This window comes from Meriones unguiculatus, chromosome 3, assembly GCF_030254825.1.
Source record: "Meriones unguiculatus strain TT.TT164.6M chromosome 3, Bangor_MerUng_6.1, whole genome shotgun sequence".
Lineage (NCBI taxonomy): Eukaryota > Metazoa > Chordata > Mammalia > Rodentia > Muridae > Meriones > Meriones unguiculatus.
Window position 1 is genome coordinate 6,148,325 of NC_083351.1, and position 18,056 is coordinate 6,166,380.

Here is an 18,056-nt window from a genome sequence, read left to right on the forward strand (position 1 = left end):
GCTGGGAACAGAGGGAGGCAGCCACATGACTTTCCTGGGAACTTGCTTGTTTGTTCCGGTGAGACAGACAGGCAGACACACTCCCAGCTGGCCTAGGAACTGTCACGAAGCTAAGGTCACATGCCTGGAACCAGGACTTTGTGTCCCTCTGACCCTTGAACTCCAGGCCCTCCGTGTCCCTCCAATCCATGAACTTTCTTCCCTTATTGTCATTGTTGCTGTTGGCTTTTAGAAATGGGCGCTCACTGTTTCTCTTGCTGGCCTCTAACTGGCAGCAACCCTCCTGCCTCTGTAGCGCTGGGCTTACAGTGGTGCACTGCCACACCCAGACAGTAGAGAGTTTTGGACAATCCATCTGCTTCACTCTGGGGTAAAAGGCCAGGAGGACACATGGGCAACCCGATGGGGAAGACTATCCATAGAAAAAACAGCTAGACTATCCTAGAAATGGGCACAGGCTGTACACCAGGCGGGCAGGGCGGTCCTCTCCCATGGGAGACCCCAGGTGCTCTTACGATGATGACCCACAAAACAAAACAAAAACCCGGCAGTTTATGCTTTAATATTCTGGTTCACGTAGATTTGAAAACAGTATATTAACGTACACTTGTGTTTCTGTTTTTGTTTTTTTCTGGAGTCGGGAGGCTGAGCAGGGCGTTGTCCTGACTCACCCTGTAACTAAGGAGGCCCTCAAATTCCTGATCCTCCTGTCTGCACCTCCTGAGTTCTGGGATTGCAGGCGCACACGTCTATGCCCAGCTGGCCTTCATTGTTCCTTCTAGATCCTGGTGGCTTCGGGCTCCTTCCCTGTGTCTGTACTCCTCTATCTACCTCCCTCTTCACACAGTTCCATGATGTATCTGACCTGCCTTTCAGAAGGACAACAGCTTCTGGATTCAGAGTCGACGTGCATAATCCAGGGTAATGTTGTCTTAGAGTCTCTAACTACGTCGTGACAACTGCGTTAAAATTTTATTAAAATAATAAGGTCCCCTTGGCAGGTTGAGGTCATCATATCTTGACGTGGAGGTTGGGAGAACACACTATTAAACTCCTAACAGGACCGTTTCCTGTTACTATAATAAAATGCCAGAGGCTGGGAACCTGTAAAGAAAGAAGATTTGATTATTTCGTGTTAGAGGTTGAAAATCCGAAAGCAGACTGGTGACTTGGCTCAGCAGCAAGTCCACGTGTGCTTTTCCAGAGGACCCAATACTGGTTCCTAGCACCCACATCAGGCTGTTCACAACCACACGTAATCCCAGCTCCAGGGACTCCAAGGCAGGCCCTCTTCTGGTCTCAGTGGGCATCTGTGTGGCATACACACACAGTGACAGACACACATACACGTAAATTAAAAATTTTAAAATGATTCATCCAGGTGTAGTGGCACACACCTTCAATCACAGCCTCCGAGAGCCCGTCCGGCTGAGGGTAGTACCGTGTTGGAAGGAGCATGTGAGAGACGATGAGGCCGCAGTCTAGGGCATAAGGAGGGGTCAGTCTCACGACCTCTCACCTCCCAACATTACCGCGCAGGGTACCAAGCTTCCAGCCTTTGAGGGACACAGTCATGCCAGGGTGTGATTACCAGATGAACGGAGAGTCACTAAACCCAGCCCTTTCGATGCCCACTGGTGGCCAGGGGCACCAGGGACCGCACCAAGTGTCCAGAGCGGAGGGTAAAGCTGGGACTATGCGGAAAGTGAATTTCTTATAATGCCCTGAAAACCTACCATACTCCCCGCACCTCGCCATGACGGCTGCTCTACCCCAGGAGGTATGGAGCACTTCCCTCAGACTGGCTCCGACACTGCCCCCTCGGGCTGCCTGGACGCTGGTTCCTAACTTCGTAGCTGTAACCATGCTTTCATCTAGCTGGGCCTAGAGGACTGCAGAGCACTCTGGAGTGTTGTTGCTCACAGAATTCTCTCTCTCACACACACATACACACACACACGTCCATCCATCATGCCTGGGTTTTGCACAGTGCTGGGCACCTAAACTCAGGTCGTCATGCTTGCCTAGTGAACACTGGACCCACTGAGCCATCTCCCCAGCCCCCCCTCATCTTTTGGAACAGGGGTTTCCCTTGGCCTGAGCCTGCCAATCAGGCTAGGCGTGGCTGGCCAGCAAGCTCCAGGAATCCTGTCTGCAGCCCCAGCACACCGCAGCAACTAGCTTTTAGGTATGGGCTGTGGGGTTGGAGCCCCGGTCCTCGCGCTTGCAGTAAAGGTGAGCAGCTTACCAGCTGGGCTAGCTTCCCAGCCCTTTGTTCCTTCGTGTCCCCGTGTAATTCCCTTCCCCCACAGCCTGAGACTTGGGGATGCCCAGGGCCAGCTTGCCATGTGGCACTGTACCCTTGGGTAAGCTCTCTGTAAGCCCTGCGCTGGCCTGAAGGGCTCCCCCAACACTGCTGTGTTCGTGAAAGGGACTCTCTGGCTCTGGCTGATGGATGTCCTCTGGGGATTTACAGAAACACCTCTTTTATGAATGATTCTAACCCAAATAAACATTTCCTGGGGCTGGGGTACATAGCTTGGTGGTAGAACGAGTATCCAGCGTCACCCCAGGTCTTCAGCACCAAAGACTTAATTGATTGTTAGCCAAGTAATTAAAGCAGTCAGAAGGGCTTTGTTTGAGGTTGGGTTTTGGTTAACAGTTTTATTGAGCTGTTATCCACGTGCCCTGAAATTCATCAATTTCACGTGTAGAGTCCAATGTCATCAGTGTCTTCGTGGAGTTACACAATCTCCACCATCAGTTTTCAAACATTTCATCACTCCTCAAACAAGCCGTACCGATTAGCTGCCAGCCAGTCTACTGCCCCCACCCCACCCAGCCTTTGACACTAATCCGAGTTCTGTCTCTGGATTTGCTCAGTCTGGACATAAGTAGAATCGCCTATTTTGTGGCTTTTACTGTCTGCTGCTTTCACTCAGCGGTTATCTCCCAGGCCTCTCCCACTGTAGCAATCGTCAGTCCATCTTTCCCTGTTCACTGAGTCATGTTCCTCTGGGGCGGTAACATACCACATCTTATTTATCCACCCATCAGGTTGATGGGCATTTGGGTTGCTTGGCTGCCCAGCACATAGGAAGAATGCTGCCGTGGGCATTTCTCTCAGCGAGTTTTTAAAACACTATTTTTCTTATTGCCGGTGACGAAATGTACCGAGTACTGACGTCCTCTCAGGGGCCTTGTGCCCACCTGGTCAGCAGGACAGGGTCATGAGCTCCCGGGCAGGCTTCACAGAGGGCTGGGGCCGCCTAAGGCCCCAAGGCCTATGCAAGGGCTTGGAAGTGTGGGAACTGTGCTTGGTCCATTGCTGCCTCTGTCCGTCCTCACTCCCCCTCCAGCTCGCATGCTCCTGTCAGGGGACCGTGATGTCACCAGGCACTGGGGATTTGGGGACCTGCTGTGGAGATGACTTAGGTCTGGTGTATGGTTGCGTAATTCGTGGTCAAGTCTGTGTGTTACTATAGCGAAGGCTTCCCAGCAGCACCTGCAGCGCCCTCTGTGTGGCAGGACAAGAGCAAGTACACTGTTACTGCCTTGACCTTCGTCCTCCCGCCTCCACCTCCTGAGTGCTGGGCTTAAAGGCACGCACCACTATTTCCGGAATGTGCCAGGCTGGAGGCACAACCCAGGGCTTCCTGTGTTCTACACAAGCACTCTGCCAACTGAGCTACATCCCAATCCCCAAGAGTCTTTTTATACGATTTTAAACTCTGTGTGTCCGTGTGTTTTGTCTGTGATCCATGAGCATGTAGTACCCAAGGAAGCTAGAAGAGGGTGTCAGATCCTTTGGAACTGGGGCTACAGATGGTCATTAGCTGTCGCGTGGGTGCTGGGAACCGAATCCAGGTTCTCCGCAAAAGCAGCCAGTGCTCTTAGTTGCTGAGCCATCTCTCCAGCCCCATTGTTAAGTGAGAGGATAGTCGTATATTTTAGCATGTTGGCATTACATTGTTGTATAACAAACTGCTTCAGGATTTGGTAGACTAAATAGTAGGTGTTCCAACGGATAACAGATCTAAGAAAAAGCAATTCTACTGACTGCGCTGGGCTCTGCTGATGTCCTGGTGTGTCTGTGTTAGCTGCTGGCTGGGGTGGGCTGCCTGGTCTAGGATGGACTCTGTCTCATTTCTGCTGGCAGAAGGGCAGTTGTGGAGAAGGATGAGCCTCCCCTACCACAGGTCTAGTGTTTCGATGAGCTGGCCTGCTGCACACGCGTCTGCTTGAGGGGATCAGGCGGAAAAGGTTCCAGTCTGTGGTGGCTTAGAGCCAAACACTTGGGCAGAACATAATGACGGGAGTCTGCGGTTCAGAAGAACTGTTCACGTCACAGCAGACAAGAACAAAAGCAGCTTCTACCCAGACCTTAAAGGTGTGAGCCACCGCCACGTGGCGAAAGTCTTTCTTTCTTTTTTTGAGGGGGGAAGGGTGAGGGGCAGGGTTTCTCTGTGTAGCTCTGGCTATCCTGGAACTCACCCTGTAAACCAGGCTGGCCTCGAACTCAGAGATCCACCTGCCTGTGCCTCTCAAGTGCTGGGATTAAAGACATGCACCACCACCTCCCTTAAAGTCTTATTTATGTGTATGTGTGTGTGTGCTACATGTGTGCAAGAAACCTTGGATTCAAATCCCAGCACGGCATAGACCAAGCTTGGTAGTCCAGGAGACTATCATTGGGTACACAGTGAGTTCAAGCCAGCCTCAGCTGCATAAGACCCTGTCTCAAAAAGATCTCAAACAAAAAAGGGTAGAGCTGCTTAAGCACAGCCGAGGCCCTGCATGGGCCTGCCCTGGCCTCAGCTAAAAACAACCGCTATTAATACATAAGTCACTTTGGAAATTAGTGGAGAGTGAGTGAGGCCGGAGACAAGAAACTATTGGTAAACACTGCGCTGGGTGGTGATGTCATGGCGCTGGTGGTGATGTCATGTCGAATGAGATCCAGATACAGAGCTGAGCTCTGCTGCGCAGGTGTGCTGAGATCAACTAGCAAGTGCACAGACAGAAGATGGTATGAGCAGGTTCTCCGTGGGTGAGCAAGTCAGAAGAGGAAAGCTGGTGAGACGGCTCAGCAGTGAAGCTGCTGAGCCTGAGGCCTTGAGAACGACTCCTATGAGCTGTCCTCTGACCCCCCCCCCCCACGTTTAATTAATTAATTATTATTATTTTATATTTTTGGTTGTGAGCCTAGCCTTTAACAGCTGGGCCCTCTCTCGAGCCCATTAATTATAATTTTAAAAGGGGGAAAGCTAGACTAAACGGGGTGATGCTGGATTAGAGCGGGAGATGTGAGAGTGGCCACAGGTTTCACTCCATGTAAGTACTTGTATCTAAACGTGTATTCCCTGATTTAACTACTGACAAGACCTAGAGAAACGGTGCCAAACAGCCGTGAGCTATGACACCTTGGTTCTCACATATATACCTGACAGACCTGGATGGGTGGAGGAGCACAGGGCTGAGCAGGGAGGACCTGTGCACCAATCGGGAAGGAAGCTGACAGTGCTCTGTGGATCCACGGATAGGTTTTCTCTTTGAGGTCAAGCCCTCAGCAGCCTTCAAATTTAAAGAAATAAATAGTTGATTAACTGGGCACCATGGGGCATACCTATAATCCCAGCACTTGGGATCCCGAGGCAGGAGGATAAAGAGCTCAAGGTAGCCTCTGCTACACAGAAAGTCAGAAGACACGTAGGTTGCTTGAGAGCCTGTCTCAAACCCTCACAGACGGCTGACTGACTGGCGTGCCACGTTACAGCAGCGCCACCTCTGGCTACACGGAGCAGATGGTCTGTCTGTCTGGGCCTGGGTAAACTAGGAGGTTTGCACAATGCGGACATTGTGTTTCTTAGATTGTGTGCCCCTCGGTAAGCGATAAATGTGGAGACTGTGTCTAAGGAAGTCGTTGAAGTTAAATGAGGTCGTAAAGCAGAGGAAGAGGCCCCTGGAGGAAGGTCAGGTAAGGACACTGGGAGAAGGCCCTGCCAGGAAGCAGCCCCTCCGCAGGATCCAGCCCTGCCCCCCTTTGATCTCAGACACCCAGCCTTCCACACAAGCGGCAGCCGCCAGAGCCGCCCCACCCCCTTTGTTTGCGGCAGGCGGCAGGCCGTGTTTGTGGGCCCTCCAGAGGACACGTTATGTAACCTGCCATTCCCAGCGCTGGGGATAGTGACACATTCACTGTGGACGGTAGAGCTCCTCAGCTGAGCCGGCTCTGGAGCTCTGAATTCAAAAGTTCAGGGACAGTTTCTGAATGTCCTGGGTCTCGCCGTTGTAACACAGCTGTCTGCTGTGGTATACTCTGCAGAGCCCCTCCCAAGCGTTGGGAAACTGCGTTCTCACAGCCTCCCGTGGGAAGCAGGCCATTGGGCTGTAATTTACAAGAGTCGTTCCTAAAATAAAATAAAGTAATCAGAGGGTAGACAGGCAGCTCAAGTGCGGGAATGCTTGCTTCACTTGGGGGGCTGGTTGTTCAGTCTTCCACGGTTTTGATCCTTGGAGATAATCGCTGATACCAAATCTGAATCATAAAAATATAAAACTTAAGTTGAAGGTCCCACCTCTGCTTTTCCCGGGACTTGATATCTAAATGAGACACCTGCTCACAGTCACTTCCCCAGATACTCTTTCAAGGATGTGGGGCTTGTCCATTCAGGAACAAAACACTTCTAAAGGTCTATGCAGGAGGCTGTGACCAGTGACTGTAGGGGGGCCTACCAGGGCACAGGTAGGGGCCACCCTACCTTGTCTTTAACTACCAGGGTAGAAGCACCAGCTTGGGCTCTTAGCTCAAAGCCTGGCTTCTCTTGTGGTTGCCCGAGCAAGACTGGCAAGCGTCCACCCGGAAGGCTATCTGTGCCCACTCCCACTTCCATCCCCAGAGGGGACGCCCTCAAGCAAAGGACAGCTGAAGGAAGAAAGGTCTCCTGGGACAGCAAGTTCCCAGGAACCACTGGGGACTCAGCTAGGACATGCCAGTCTCTCAGGGAATAAATGGGCTGAGGGAAGGTTGTAGCCCAACGCGGTCGCTCAAGAGTGGAAAGAGCACAGGGTGGTGGCCTTTAAGACCAGCGCTCCAGGAGGCAGAGGCAGGCGGATCTGTGAGTTCAAGGGCAGCCTGGGCTGCAGAGAGAGAGCAGCCAGCGCTACGCAGGAAAACACTGTCTTAGAAAAAAATAAAAACAAAACAAAAAGGATGGAAAGTGCATTTACTAACCTATTGATCCTACCGTGTGTCTGATGCATGCGTGCAGGCACGTCATCTTTTTAGATGCAGAGACTCTGGGCTCTCTCTGCAGAGAAATGGAACACACAGAGTCATGACCAGATATGGTGGCACATGCCCATGTTCCCTCACAGGGGGAGGGAAGGAAGAAGGCTGTGATAGATGCTGTCCTGGGCTACAGAGTGGGGGTGTCTGTTGCTGCGATAAAGACCATGACCAAAAGCAATTCGGGAAGGAAAGAGCTTATTTGGCTTACATATCCCTGGTTATAGTCCACTGAAGGAAGCCAAGGTAGGAACCTGAGGTAGGACCGGAAGTGAAAGCCATAAAAGCCATAGAGTAACTGCTTAGTGCCTTGCTTCCCAAGGCTTGCTGGGACTGCTTTCTTTCTTTCTTTCTTTCTTTCTTTCTTTCTTTCTTTCTTTCTTTCTTTCTTTCTTTCTTTCTTTTTTGGGGGGGACTGCTTTCTTATACAGCCCAGGACCACCCACCCTGGGGTGGCACCGCCCACAGTGGGCTGGGCCCGCCCACATGACTCATTAAAGAAAATGGCCCACAGACTTGCAGTTTTTCAACTGAGGTTCCTCTACCCAAGTGACTCTAGCTTGTATCAAGCTGACAAAAATCCAACCAGCACAGAGACCTTGTCTCAGGAAAACAGAAAGAGAAGAGAGGCAAGAAGAGGGGTGAGGAGGGGAGACAGATTTGTTTATTTATGTAACTTTGGAGGCTGAGAAGTGCCATTATCTGGAGGCTGGGGACCCAGAAAAACCAAAACTATAGTTTCAATCCAAACCCGAGGCTTGGGAGCCAAGAGTTAGCGTTGGGTCTCAGTTCAAGCTCGAAGGCTCAGAACCAGGAACTCCACTGCCCAAAGGCAGGTAAAGACGGTTATCCAGGGGGAGGAACCGGGAGGGTTATTTCCCCTTTTAAATTTTATATGCATGGATGTTTTGCTTGCATGTTTGAGTTGGGAGTTGTTCTGGTGCTATATATTCAAATGCTGATTTCAGTGCTTATAATCTGTTTATCACCCTGTCATGAGTATTGTTATTAATGTTGAATTTTCTCCTGTACCCATGTGATGAGAAGGATTGTTCACCAATTATCCCTGATTGGCTGATTAAAAGGCCTATACCTGAGTAGGACAGAAGGAGGTGGGCATGGCTAAGTTTTGTAGGTTTTGGGGAGAGAAGAATTTTGGGTAGAAGGAGACAGGTCCAGAAGAGGAGAGGAGTGAAGAAGAGAGCCATGATGGCTTACCATGGAAGAAGCACATGGCTGGCATCTATGAAGAATAAGCAAGTATTTTAGGATTATGGATGGAAAGTAGTCCAGATAGGAATGGTTAGAGCAGATGGTCTGGGATGGGGCTGGGAGGTAGGGGTAGTTCAGAGGGTTGATATCTATCCTGCTCCAAGGGAAGTAGAGCTGCTCTTAAATCTGTCAGGTGTCTGTTCCTTTATTGATTTCAATAGCGGGTTAGATATACCACAGTAATAATTATAGGGCTAATGATAAACATTAGTAGATCATACCACTAAATGAACTGCAACATGTATGTGTACACATCATGGACATTCCTGGTGCCTTCAGGAGCCAGAAAAGGGCTTCAGATGCCCTAGAACTGGAGCCGCAGATGCTGGGAATCAAACCCAGGTCCTCCAGAAGAGCGGCAAGTGCTCCACCTCCTTCTGTCCTACCCAGGTATAGGCCTTTTAATCAGCCAATCAGGGATAATTGGTGAACAATCCTTCTCATCACATGGGTACAGGAGAAAATTCAACATTAATAACAATACTCATGACAGGGCGATAAACAGATTATAAGCACTGAAATCAGCATTTGAATATATAGCACCAGAACAACTCCCAACTCAAACATGCAAGCAAAACATCCATGCATATAAAATTTAAGTATTTACACGTCTCTCTATTTAGTCTATCTCTTGATGTGTGATACTGACTCAAAATTTGATCTCTTCCAGAAAGCCGTCACAGGTGTGCCTGGAAACACCATGCTCCTAGTTGGCAGGGCATCCTTTGACCCAGTCAAGTGGAAATGCAGTATCACAAGGACCAAAGAGTAAAGAGCCTCTTAATAAATGTAGTTTCTCTGCATCTTTCATGTCAGCCCCATGCCTCAGCCTCTGCACCCTCCCCAAAGGGAATGGCAGATCTGCACAGTGATTGCTGGCTACCCAGTAAGCCCCAGTGATCCTCCAGTCTCCCCTCCTACAGCTTTGCATGGGTGCTGGGATCTGAACTCACATCAAGCACTCTCACCCACTAAGCCATCTCCCTGGCCTTGCCACTCTTCCCCACCCCCACTTCTGCAGTGCTGGGGAATAAAAGCCTCTCAGGGCCTCGCACATGCTCAGTGCATGCTCTACCACAGAGCTCCACCCCTGCCCTATGGCCTATTTTACTAAGCAAAATGAAACCGCAGTTTTCCAGTGTTCTTAAGGGCTGGGGCTGGAGATAAGGTGCCCCAGTCCTGGAGCGCACAGGTCAGTGGGTGGGGCCTCCGGGCAGAGCCATGAAAACTGCAAGGAAAGAGTGGGCAGAGTCCCAAGGGAGCAGGAAAGGCTACTTCTAACCCTGAGGAGCAAAGCCACAGGAAGCAAGCCCTTTGTGCCTCAGTTTCTTCCTTTGGAAATGGGGAACAGTGACAATGTGGCCTCTGCTTTGTGTTGTTGTGAGTCCAGAGGAGAACAGCATGAAACAGAAACTCTGCATATGGCCGCTGGATCTGACAGGCCTGTCCCGTGCCTGGGACCGAGCGTCAGCCACCTTCACATGGAAGCCTCCCGCCTCTGCCCTGCTCACGCTGTGCCAAGTCTGCAACAGGAGCCAGCTCCTTTAAAAAAAGACACGGACATGGGGTCATTTCTATGTGCTAATGAATTCTTCAAACCCTTGGGACTTACCAGCCTGGGCAGTGTTTTGATACCTTCTCTCAAAGTGACTGCCCCACCCCCCAAACCTTACTCTCGGAGGGCTAGGGCTGTAGCTCAGTGGGTAGAGAGGCTGCCTCTCACGCATGAAGCCCTGGGTTCTATTCCCAGCGCTGCATAAACTGGTGTGGTGGTGCAAACCTGTGATCCCTGTAGTAGGGAGATGGAGGAAAGAAAAGTTGAGTCATCTTCAGCGAGACACCGAGGTGGAGCCGCATCTGGGCCACACAAGAGCTTTTCTCAAACCAGACAAGCAAGCAAACAGAAACTCTGAAAAGGTCACTTGGTGAGGTTGAGGCTGTTCTGCTTCACCTAAGATTCAGGGGCTTCTGTGTGAGCCACTGCTGGTGTCGCCACAGGGACCTGGGATCTCTGCTGTGTGTGCTCGTGGGTGTGTGCTCCTGATCTGCCAGAGGCAACTGAGCTGAAGCCTCCCTCCACAGCCTGTTCAGCCTCACCCACACTGCTTCCTTTCTGTTTGCCTCTAGGCAGATGCCTAGCAGAGCAAGAGGCGGACTCCCGGATTTCAGCACCAGTGGCTTGGAAAGCCAGCTATTGCCGGAAAGCTTAGTGTTGAAACGAAAACCAAGCCTCAGCCCTTGCCAACCTAGGCTCCACCATGGAGTTCCCGTGGAAAGCCCAGGTCAGAGGGATAGCCAGCCCCTTCCTCCTGGCTACAGGGACTGTGCCCTCCTGTCTTGTGTGGGTCCATTGAGCAGGCTCACTGGTCCTATAAGCCATCTGTCTGCCACAGCCTGTCACCTACAATTTCCCTCCAAAGTCAGTTCACAGCCAGCCTCTTCTCACCATCTCAGGGTCATGACCCTGGTCTCAGGCTCGCCCTTTCTTGTCTGTACCACCTACCCTTCTCAACCCCAACCTTTATTTAGATCTCAGCCTTTATTTAGATCTCAGCCTTATGCCAACAGATTCCTTGTCCACATGGCCACCAAGATGGTCATCTTGATCATCCTATCATTCTTCCAGAACTGTTCATCAGTTTCCATTGCTCGTGAGAGAGAATGGTAACCCCGGGCTCTTTCTCCCTCTCCCTTCCTGCCACTCTTCAGCCCCACAGGACTCACGACTTGCCAGCCTTTCTCTCCAGACTCCAGGCCTTGTCCCCTGATGCTCTCCATCCCTAGATCACTCTCCCAACCCTTGCTGGTCAATCTTCAGGTACCCCTTCCTCAGAGAAGCCTTCCCAGTGCCTCCCCAGAGGAATGCGGTGACTTGTTGTATTCCTACCTTTTAGGGCTTTTGTATTTTCTGAGGACCTCCATGAAGCTTGTACTCTGGAGGTCGGTGCCATGGCCAGATTATAGCAGAGAAAGGAGCAAATCAGCTTTCATTGCACGCAGACATGAGTACATGAGTGAATGGGTGAATGAAGGAATGAGATATGTTTTGTTCCACCTGTTCCGCAGGGTTGGATGCTGCTCTGGGTCCCGGTATCATTCCATCTCCACCATGGGATGCCCGCACTAATGCCCTCCTTGGCCCAGCATCCCTCAGACCTCAAGGAAGCCAATGCTGGGCACCAGGCTCAGGAGTAGCCTCTCTTCTCCTCACATCAGAGCCACACTCTGTGAACAAGAACCCAGCACTCCTTCTCCTGTGCTGAGGGTCCTCAAGGCCTTTCTGTCACAAGGTGTGTCAAAAAACTCATGCTGAGAGCCAGGGAGCCAAAACTGGAAGAGTAATGTGGCTTGTGTTAATTGGGTGCTTTCTCTAGGCAATCCCAATGACCATATGTAACCCTTACTATGCCCTTGGAGGGAGGTGCTGTTACAGTCCATCTAATTATGGCTGGAGAAGCCACTGCTAGCAAGGTTTGGTGGTGGCTCAAGGTCCCGGGATGCAGATCTATCTGGCCTAACTCTCCAACCAGCTCAGTATTCCATACCCTCACTCTGCAGGCACAGGCAGCTGGGCTCGGTTCAGGCCCTGGACAGGACAACATACTTGAAATCTCTCTCTCTCCCTCCCTTTCCTCTTCCCCCTTCTGTCACTTGTACGCACATGTCTTATATGCATATGTTTGTGTATGTATCTTCATGTGTATGGGGCAGCATGCACACACGTTTGCATAAGCCAGAGTTTAAAGCCAGGTATCTTTCTCACCGTTTTTTGTTTGTTTGTTTGTTTTTGTTTTTGTTTTTTTAACAGTCTCTTCCTGAGCCTGGGACTCACTGGCTCAGGCTGGATGGTTGCTGAGCTCAGGAGATCACCCTGTCCCCACCTCCTTGGCTACACGTGCACACAGCCTGGCTTTCACAAGGATGCTGCAGAACCAGACTCAAGTCCTCATCCTTATTCAGCTCAGCAGGCGCCTTAGTAAGCCATGCCCCCCGCACTTAAGCTCTCCTCAGCTTAAATGAATGAGGATAATAAAGGCAGGGCCGGTTGGGAGGCTCCTATAGGTAAGGCTTATGAAGAGCTGCTCTGTAGTCAAGACCTAAGGGACTGGCTGGAGGGGATAGCTCAGCGAGAGAGGGCTTGCCCAGCATGTGTGAGTCCAGGGAGAAAAAGCAACTGGGGGTGGTGAGCAGGGGCAGCTCTGGCTGGTGAGCTTGGCATCAGTTCTAGAACTCACGCTCGGCCGGTGTCTGGCCGTCCCGGAGATTATTCATCCACGATGGTTGTCAGATGAAGCAAAACAGCTCCAAAGTCCTTCATCTGCAGAGGTAAAAAGCCAGAGTCACAAAAGCTAGGGGTTAAGCCTGTTGGCATCAGAAGCCAACCTGGCAGGGCCTCATCTGCAGCACACGCTGACCTTTGCTGGCCACAAAGCTGCTTACAGGGAGCTTCGCTTATAAAGTCCCTTCATGTGACTGTTTGAAATGCTTCACACCTCGGAATGGAGCGCCGCCTAGAGTCCGGCTTCTCTGAATCATTACAGCTCAGACCCGTAGAGCACACGCAGCCTGCTCTGCCAGATGCTCTCCCCGGGCTGTTCCCCCAGCCAAGCCTTTTTGGATAATAGTTTGTCTTTATTACATCCTCTGGCCTGTGGCTAGCATATAATAGGAGTTCAATGAATGCCCCCCTCCTCTCATTCTCTCTTTCTCTGGTTCATGTGTATGTGTGTGTGTCTTTAGTTTTCTCAGACATGGTTTCTCTGTGTAGTCCTATCTGTCCTAGAACTCGCTCTGTAGGCCAGGCTGCCCTCAAACTCAGAGATGCACCTTCCTCTGCCTCCCGAATGCTGGGATTAAAGGAGTGCATCACCACTGCCCAGCCAAAAGTCTTCTCTTCTTTTAAGACTATGACATCTTTAACATCTATCTATACAGCCCACCCTCTTGTGTTTGGAACAAAAGTTCTTAAAAAAAAAAAAGATTTATTTGCATGTGTGTGTGTGAGAGAAAGTGTGTGTGTGAGAGAGAGAGAAAATGTGTGTGTGTGTGTGTGTGTGTGTGTGTACATGCTTGCACATGCCTGTTAAGGCCAGAAGAGGGCATCAGATTCCCTGGAACTGACAGTTGTGAGCCTCCTGATGTAGGTGCTGGGACCTGAACAGGTCCTCTGCAAAAGCAATGATTGCTCTTAACAGCTGAGCCATTGTTCCAGCCCCTAACACGGCCATGATTAATCCTCACTCTGCTAAATCAGCTTTGCCACCTGTCCCAACAAGTGGGGGAAATGGAGGCACAGGTGACTCTTCGGTCATAGCCTTGTGCTCTGACACCTCCAGGAGGCTGAGGCCAACACAATAGCAGGAGGGAAGAGAAGAGACCTTTCGGGGAGTACCTACCCCCTGGGCAGTCTATTGACACAGCGGTGCCAGAGATTCCTTTAAGTGACCAGCAGGTTTTCAACCTCATTCAACATAGGAGACACAAATGCAAGTCTCTTAAACTTGGCTTCATTCCAAAGGTGATTTCCTTCTAAGAAATGACCAGGGACACTCTGCACAGGAACAAGGGACCCTCAGAGAGTCATGAAAGCAGGTCCCAGACTGGCAGAGACTTACAGGCCGCCCTGGCTTTTCCTTGCTTGGACAACGCTGGCCATTCACTAACGAGGAGGCTTGGCTTGCAAAATCTCACTAAGACCACGCCAGGAAAACCTGGCTCAGGCTGGATTTGTTACAAAGAAAGAACGGAGTGCAGTGGCCCAGCATTCTCCTGCTGGATAGAAACCAGTCTCCCTGGCTTCCTATCAGTTGGTGATACACAACGCTCCCAGAAGCTTCCAGAGCAAGAAACGAACCCTAGCCCCGCCTCTGGTGCTCACAAAGCAGAAATGCCCCTTGCAACTCCCCGACAAGCAATGAGACCCCAAAGCCGCTGTGGCGGCGAGCGATTGCCTGCCCCTGCAGGTTCTGCAGCAAAACAAGAATTAGAGAATTAGAGGCTTGAGAGGCAGCAGAGAAGGGAAGAAACAAGACAGAACCTGCATCGGGTCACGGGAAGCCACTGGCCTTGGAAACCTGAGCAGGGAAGGACAAGGACGCTTTCCTACTTCCACCTGTCAAGACAGAGACAGCGAATTTGGATCAATGGGTAGGTAACACGCACTCCTCATCTCTGAACCTGATTGGCTCTCTATCTGGTTTGTTTATGCTAGTGATTGAACCCATGGCCTGCAAACACTAAGCACGTACTCTACCACTGAGCCACAGCCCAGCTCCTGTGCTGGGAGTACAGGTAATTGGCCTCACTTCACAGAGGTGCAACATACAGACAGTAAATTGTATCTACTGTAAAGGGGGCTTTGGTGGTTGTGGGACTGATTTCATAGGTCCAGAATAGCCTCAGACTTGCTGTGAAGTCTGACCTTGAACTCCAGGTCCTCATGCCTCTGCTTCCTGAGCGCTGAGATTACAGGCGTGATCCACCATCTGTGGACATTTTAAACTATTTTTTTTTCTCTTTGGCTACAAGGTCTCTTGTATCCTAGGTTGACCATGAACTCACTCTGCAGCGGAAGATGACTCTGAACTTTTGAATATCCTGATTCCGTCTCCCAGGTACTGAATCAAAGGCATGAGCCACCATGCCCAGCCTGTGGTGGAATTTTCAATTAATCTTATTCTCCTTAGGTTCCTACACTTATATATCAGAAGACAGAACATTTTCTTGATTCTTAAAAGTTTCCTCCAGTTTCTCATATGCTGAACAGTTTTATGTCAACTTGATACAAGCTAAAGTCACCTGAGACACGGGAAACTCAATTAGAAAATGCCCTATAAGGGTTTTTCAGGACTCTGCAAGGGTAGCTGGGGTGAATTTGCGCCGAGGAAGCAGTTGTAGTCACCACAGTTCCATCTTCTCCGCGATGTTGCCCTTGGCCAAAAACGCACTGAGCCGTCTCCCAGTTCGAAACATTCAGCAAGTGGTGGCAAGGCAGAGCCACCAGAAGAGGACACCTGATTTTCATGACAAATATGGAAATGCTATATTAGCTGGTGGAGCTATCTTCTGTGCTTCTGCATGGACATATACAGCCACACAAATTGGAATAGAATGGAACCTGTCTCCTGTTGGCAGAGTCACCCCAAAGGAATGGAGAGATCAATAGTCATGCCAGCTTGTACAATAATCATTAAAAAACCAACTTATAAGTGATGCCAAGTCAAAGAATCATCTGTTTATTAAATTATGGCATATTGAAAAAATAAAGTACCTTTGAAATCTTCAAAAAAAAAAAAAAGAAAATGCCCTATAAGATCAGACTGTAGAAGCTGGGAGGTGGTGGAGCACACCTTTAATCCCACGCTGATCTCTGTGAGTTCAAAGCCAGCCTTGTCTACAGAGCTAGTTGCAGGACAGCCAGGGCTACACAGAGAAACTCTGTCTCTCAAAACAAAAACAAAAACTAACAAACAAACAAATATAGGCTCTATAGGCTGTAACGAAGCCTATAGAGCACTGTCTTAATTAGTGATAGATGTGAGAGGGCTCAGCCCATTGTCAACCATCCCTGGGCTGGTGGTCCTGGGTTCTATAAGAAAGCAGGCTAAGTAAACCTCTGCATCAGCTCCTGTCTCCAGGTTCCTGCCCTGCTTGAGTTCCTGCCCACAGTACTTTCACTGTTATGTGGAACTGTGAATGAAATACACCCTTTCCTCCCCAGGTTGCTTCTGGCATGTAGTCAGACCTTTTCCCATCCCCCACCCCAGGCAGCCAGCCACTTCTCTGTTCAGTCATCATGGTCACTACTGCCACCTCTAGAATGTCACATCAACAGAACCATGGACTCTTTCAAGCCTTTTCTTCCTCTCTTCCCCGCCTTTTCTCTCTCAATGCTATTATAAACAAGATTTCCTAACTTACATTTATGTGCATGTGCACAGGCGATTGTGTGGCATGGCACATTACATACATGTGTGGCATGACACATGTTTGGAGGTGAACGGACTGCTTCAAGAGCACCACCTCCTCCCCAGGTGGGCTCTGGATACCGAACTCAGGTTATCAGACATGGTGGCAAGTGCCTTTACCCGCTGAGTCGTTTTGTTGGCCCTAAACAGAATTTCTTTTCTTTTTTTAAGATTTATTTATTATTTATACAGTGTTCTGCCTGCATGTGTGCCTGCCTGCCAGAAGAGGGCACCAGATCTTATTATAGATGGTTATGAGCCACCAAGTGGTTGCTGGGAATTGAACTCAGGACCTTTGGAAGGGCAGATAGTGGTCTTAACCTCTGAACCATCTCTCCAGCCCCTAAACAGAGTTTCTTAAAGCTTCGTAAGCCAAGTATTTGTGAAAAGAAGTTTCTTTTACCTGGTGTCTTTACTTCCTATGACCTTGCTGAATTTACCAGTCAGTTTTGAGTTGTTATATAAATGCCCCACGGTTTCATAACAATTTCATCACCTGTGACTGAAGAGGCTTTCACTTTTCCCTTTCAAACATTAGCAACCTCAAGCCTATCACACAGAAAGCCAGTATGCAAGAGACCAGTGTTGAGAAAGAGACATCGGTCCTTCCTGAGGGTGCTGCTTGCCTGGACTAGCACCTTAGCTCACCTTTCCACCTTTGGAAAGGAAGACTAGGTTAGGAGCTGCCTGCAGAGGCAGATTCCCTGAGAACTTTAGTCTGTTGTTTTGGCACCTACCAGAGGTGAGACCTTCCTGGCAATTGCCATAAATACATATACATGTGTGTATATATCTGTATAGTGAAATGATTATATATACCCCCATTTTCCCATTCCCATGTTCCTTCAACATATCCCTTTCTAACTTCCTCTCCGCCCACCCCAGTCTGTCTGTCTCTCCCACAAAGTACATGGATGTGAGGCCATCCATTGGAACATCCCTAGAAATAAGTGATTTTTTTCTCCCCCAGCAACTATCCACTCCCAATAGTTCCCCAGGAAAGAGTGAGTTCTGGAGAGCATCTAGCTTGTTGATGCCAGGATTTTGGCTAGTTTGATCTTGTGCAGGTAACCACAGATGCTGTGAGCTGATTGCAAATGTTCACACCACATCCAGAAAACAGAGTTTCACAGAAGACTTCTCCAGCCTCCGCCAAGCCTCGCTGGTGGTGGTGTTAACTGAGACATCTTATTGGAGGCTGAGCTCAGTCTCTTATTCTTTAGAGCATGACACTTGAACTGCAGAGTGAAGACATACCCTGAGAGTGAAAGAAAATGGGAATAAAGCAAGATGGGGTCACTGACAGCAACCTAGCACATAGTCTTTGCGTCTATCATTTATTTTTTTACCTTATTACACTGTCTAGGACCACTAAAACAGCGATGAAGAGGAGGTAAGAGCAAATATCTTTGCTGCTAATCTTGGGGAATACAATACCATTAAGTATGATGTCAGCTATGGGATTGTTCTAGACACTATTTGTCTTGAGACAAAGTCTCACTTAGCTCAGGCTGGCTTTGAGTTCCTGA

At 49.7% G+C, this 18,056-nt stretch overlaps 1 protein-coding gene across 9 annotated transcripts; it reads left to right on the plus strand.

The window, feature by feature from the left end:
* Positions 1 to 5,803: 5,803 nt before the first annotated feature.
* On the plus strand, positions 5,804 to 17,840 carry LOC110565114 (cytochrome c oxidase subunit 7B, mitochondrial). 9 transcript variants are annotated; one of them, XR_009590469.1, is made up of 5 exons: positions 5,804 to 5,977; positions 7,272 to 7,534; positions 9,231 to 10,842; positions 11,627 to 11,850; positions 12,369 to 15,772. XR_009590469.1 is itself a non-coding variant. In XM_060379038.1 (3 exons), the coding sequence occupies exon 3, from the start codon at positions 15,483 to 15,485 to the stop codon at positions 15,723 to 15,725; it is 243 nt and encodes an 80-aa protein (XP_060235021.1). In that variant the 5' UTR covers positions 9,252 to 10,842; positions 11,627 to 11,850; positions 12,369 to 15,482; the 3' UTR covers positions 15,726 to 17,840. The 9 variants fall into 9 exon arrangements, 1 of the variants encoding a protein (XP_060235021.1); XR_009590474.1 differs by lacking the exons at positions 5,804 to 5,977; positions 7,272 to 7,534 and adding an exon at positions 7,560 to 8,124 and having other exon boundaries at positions 12,369 to 12,536; positions 14,079 to 15,772; XR_009590470.1 differs by lacking the exons at positions 5,804 to 5,977; positions 7,272 to 7,534 and adding an exon at positions 7,560 to 8,124 and having other exon boundaries at positions 9,231 to 9,328; positions 10,688 to 10,842.
* Positions 17,841 to 18,056: the final 216 nt, after the last annotated feature.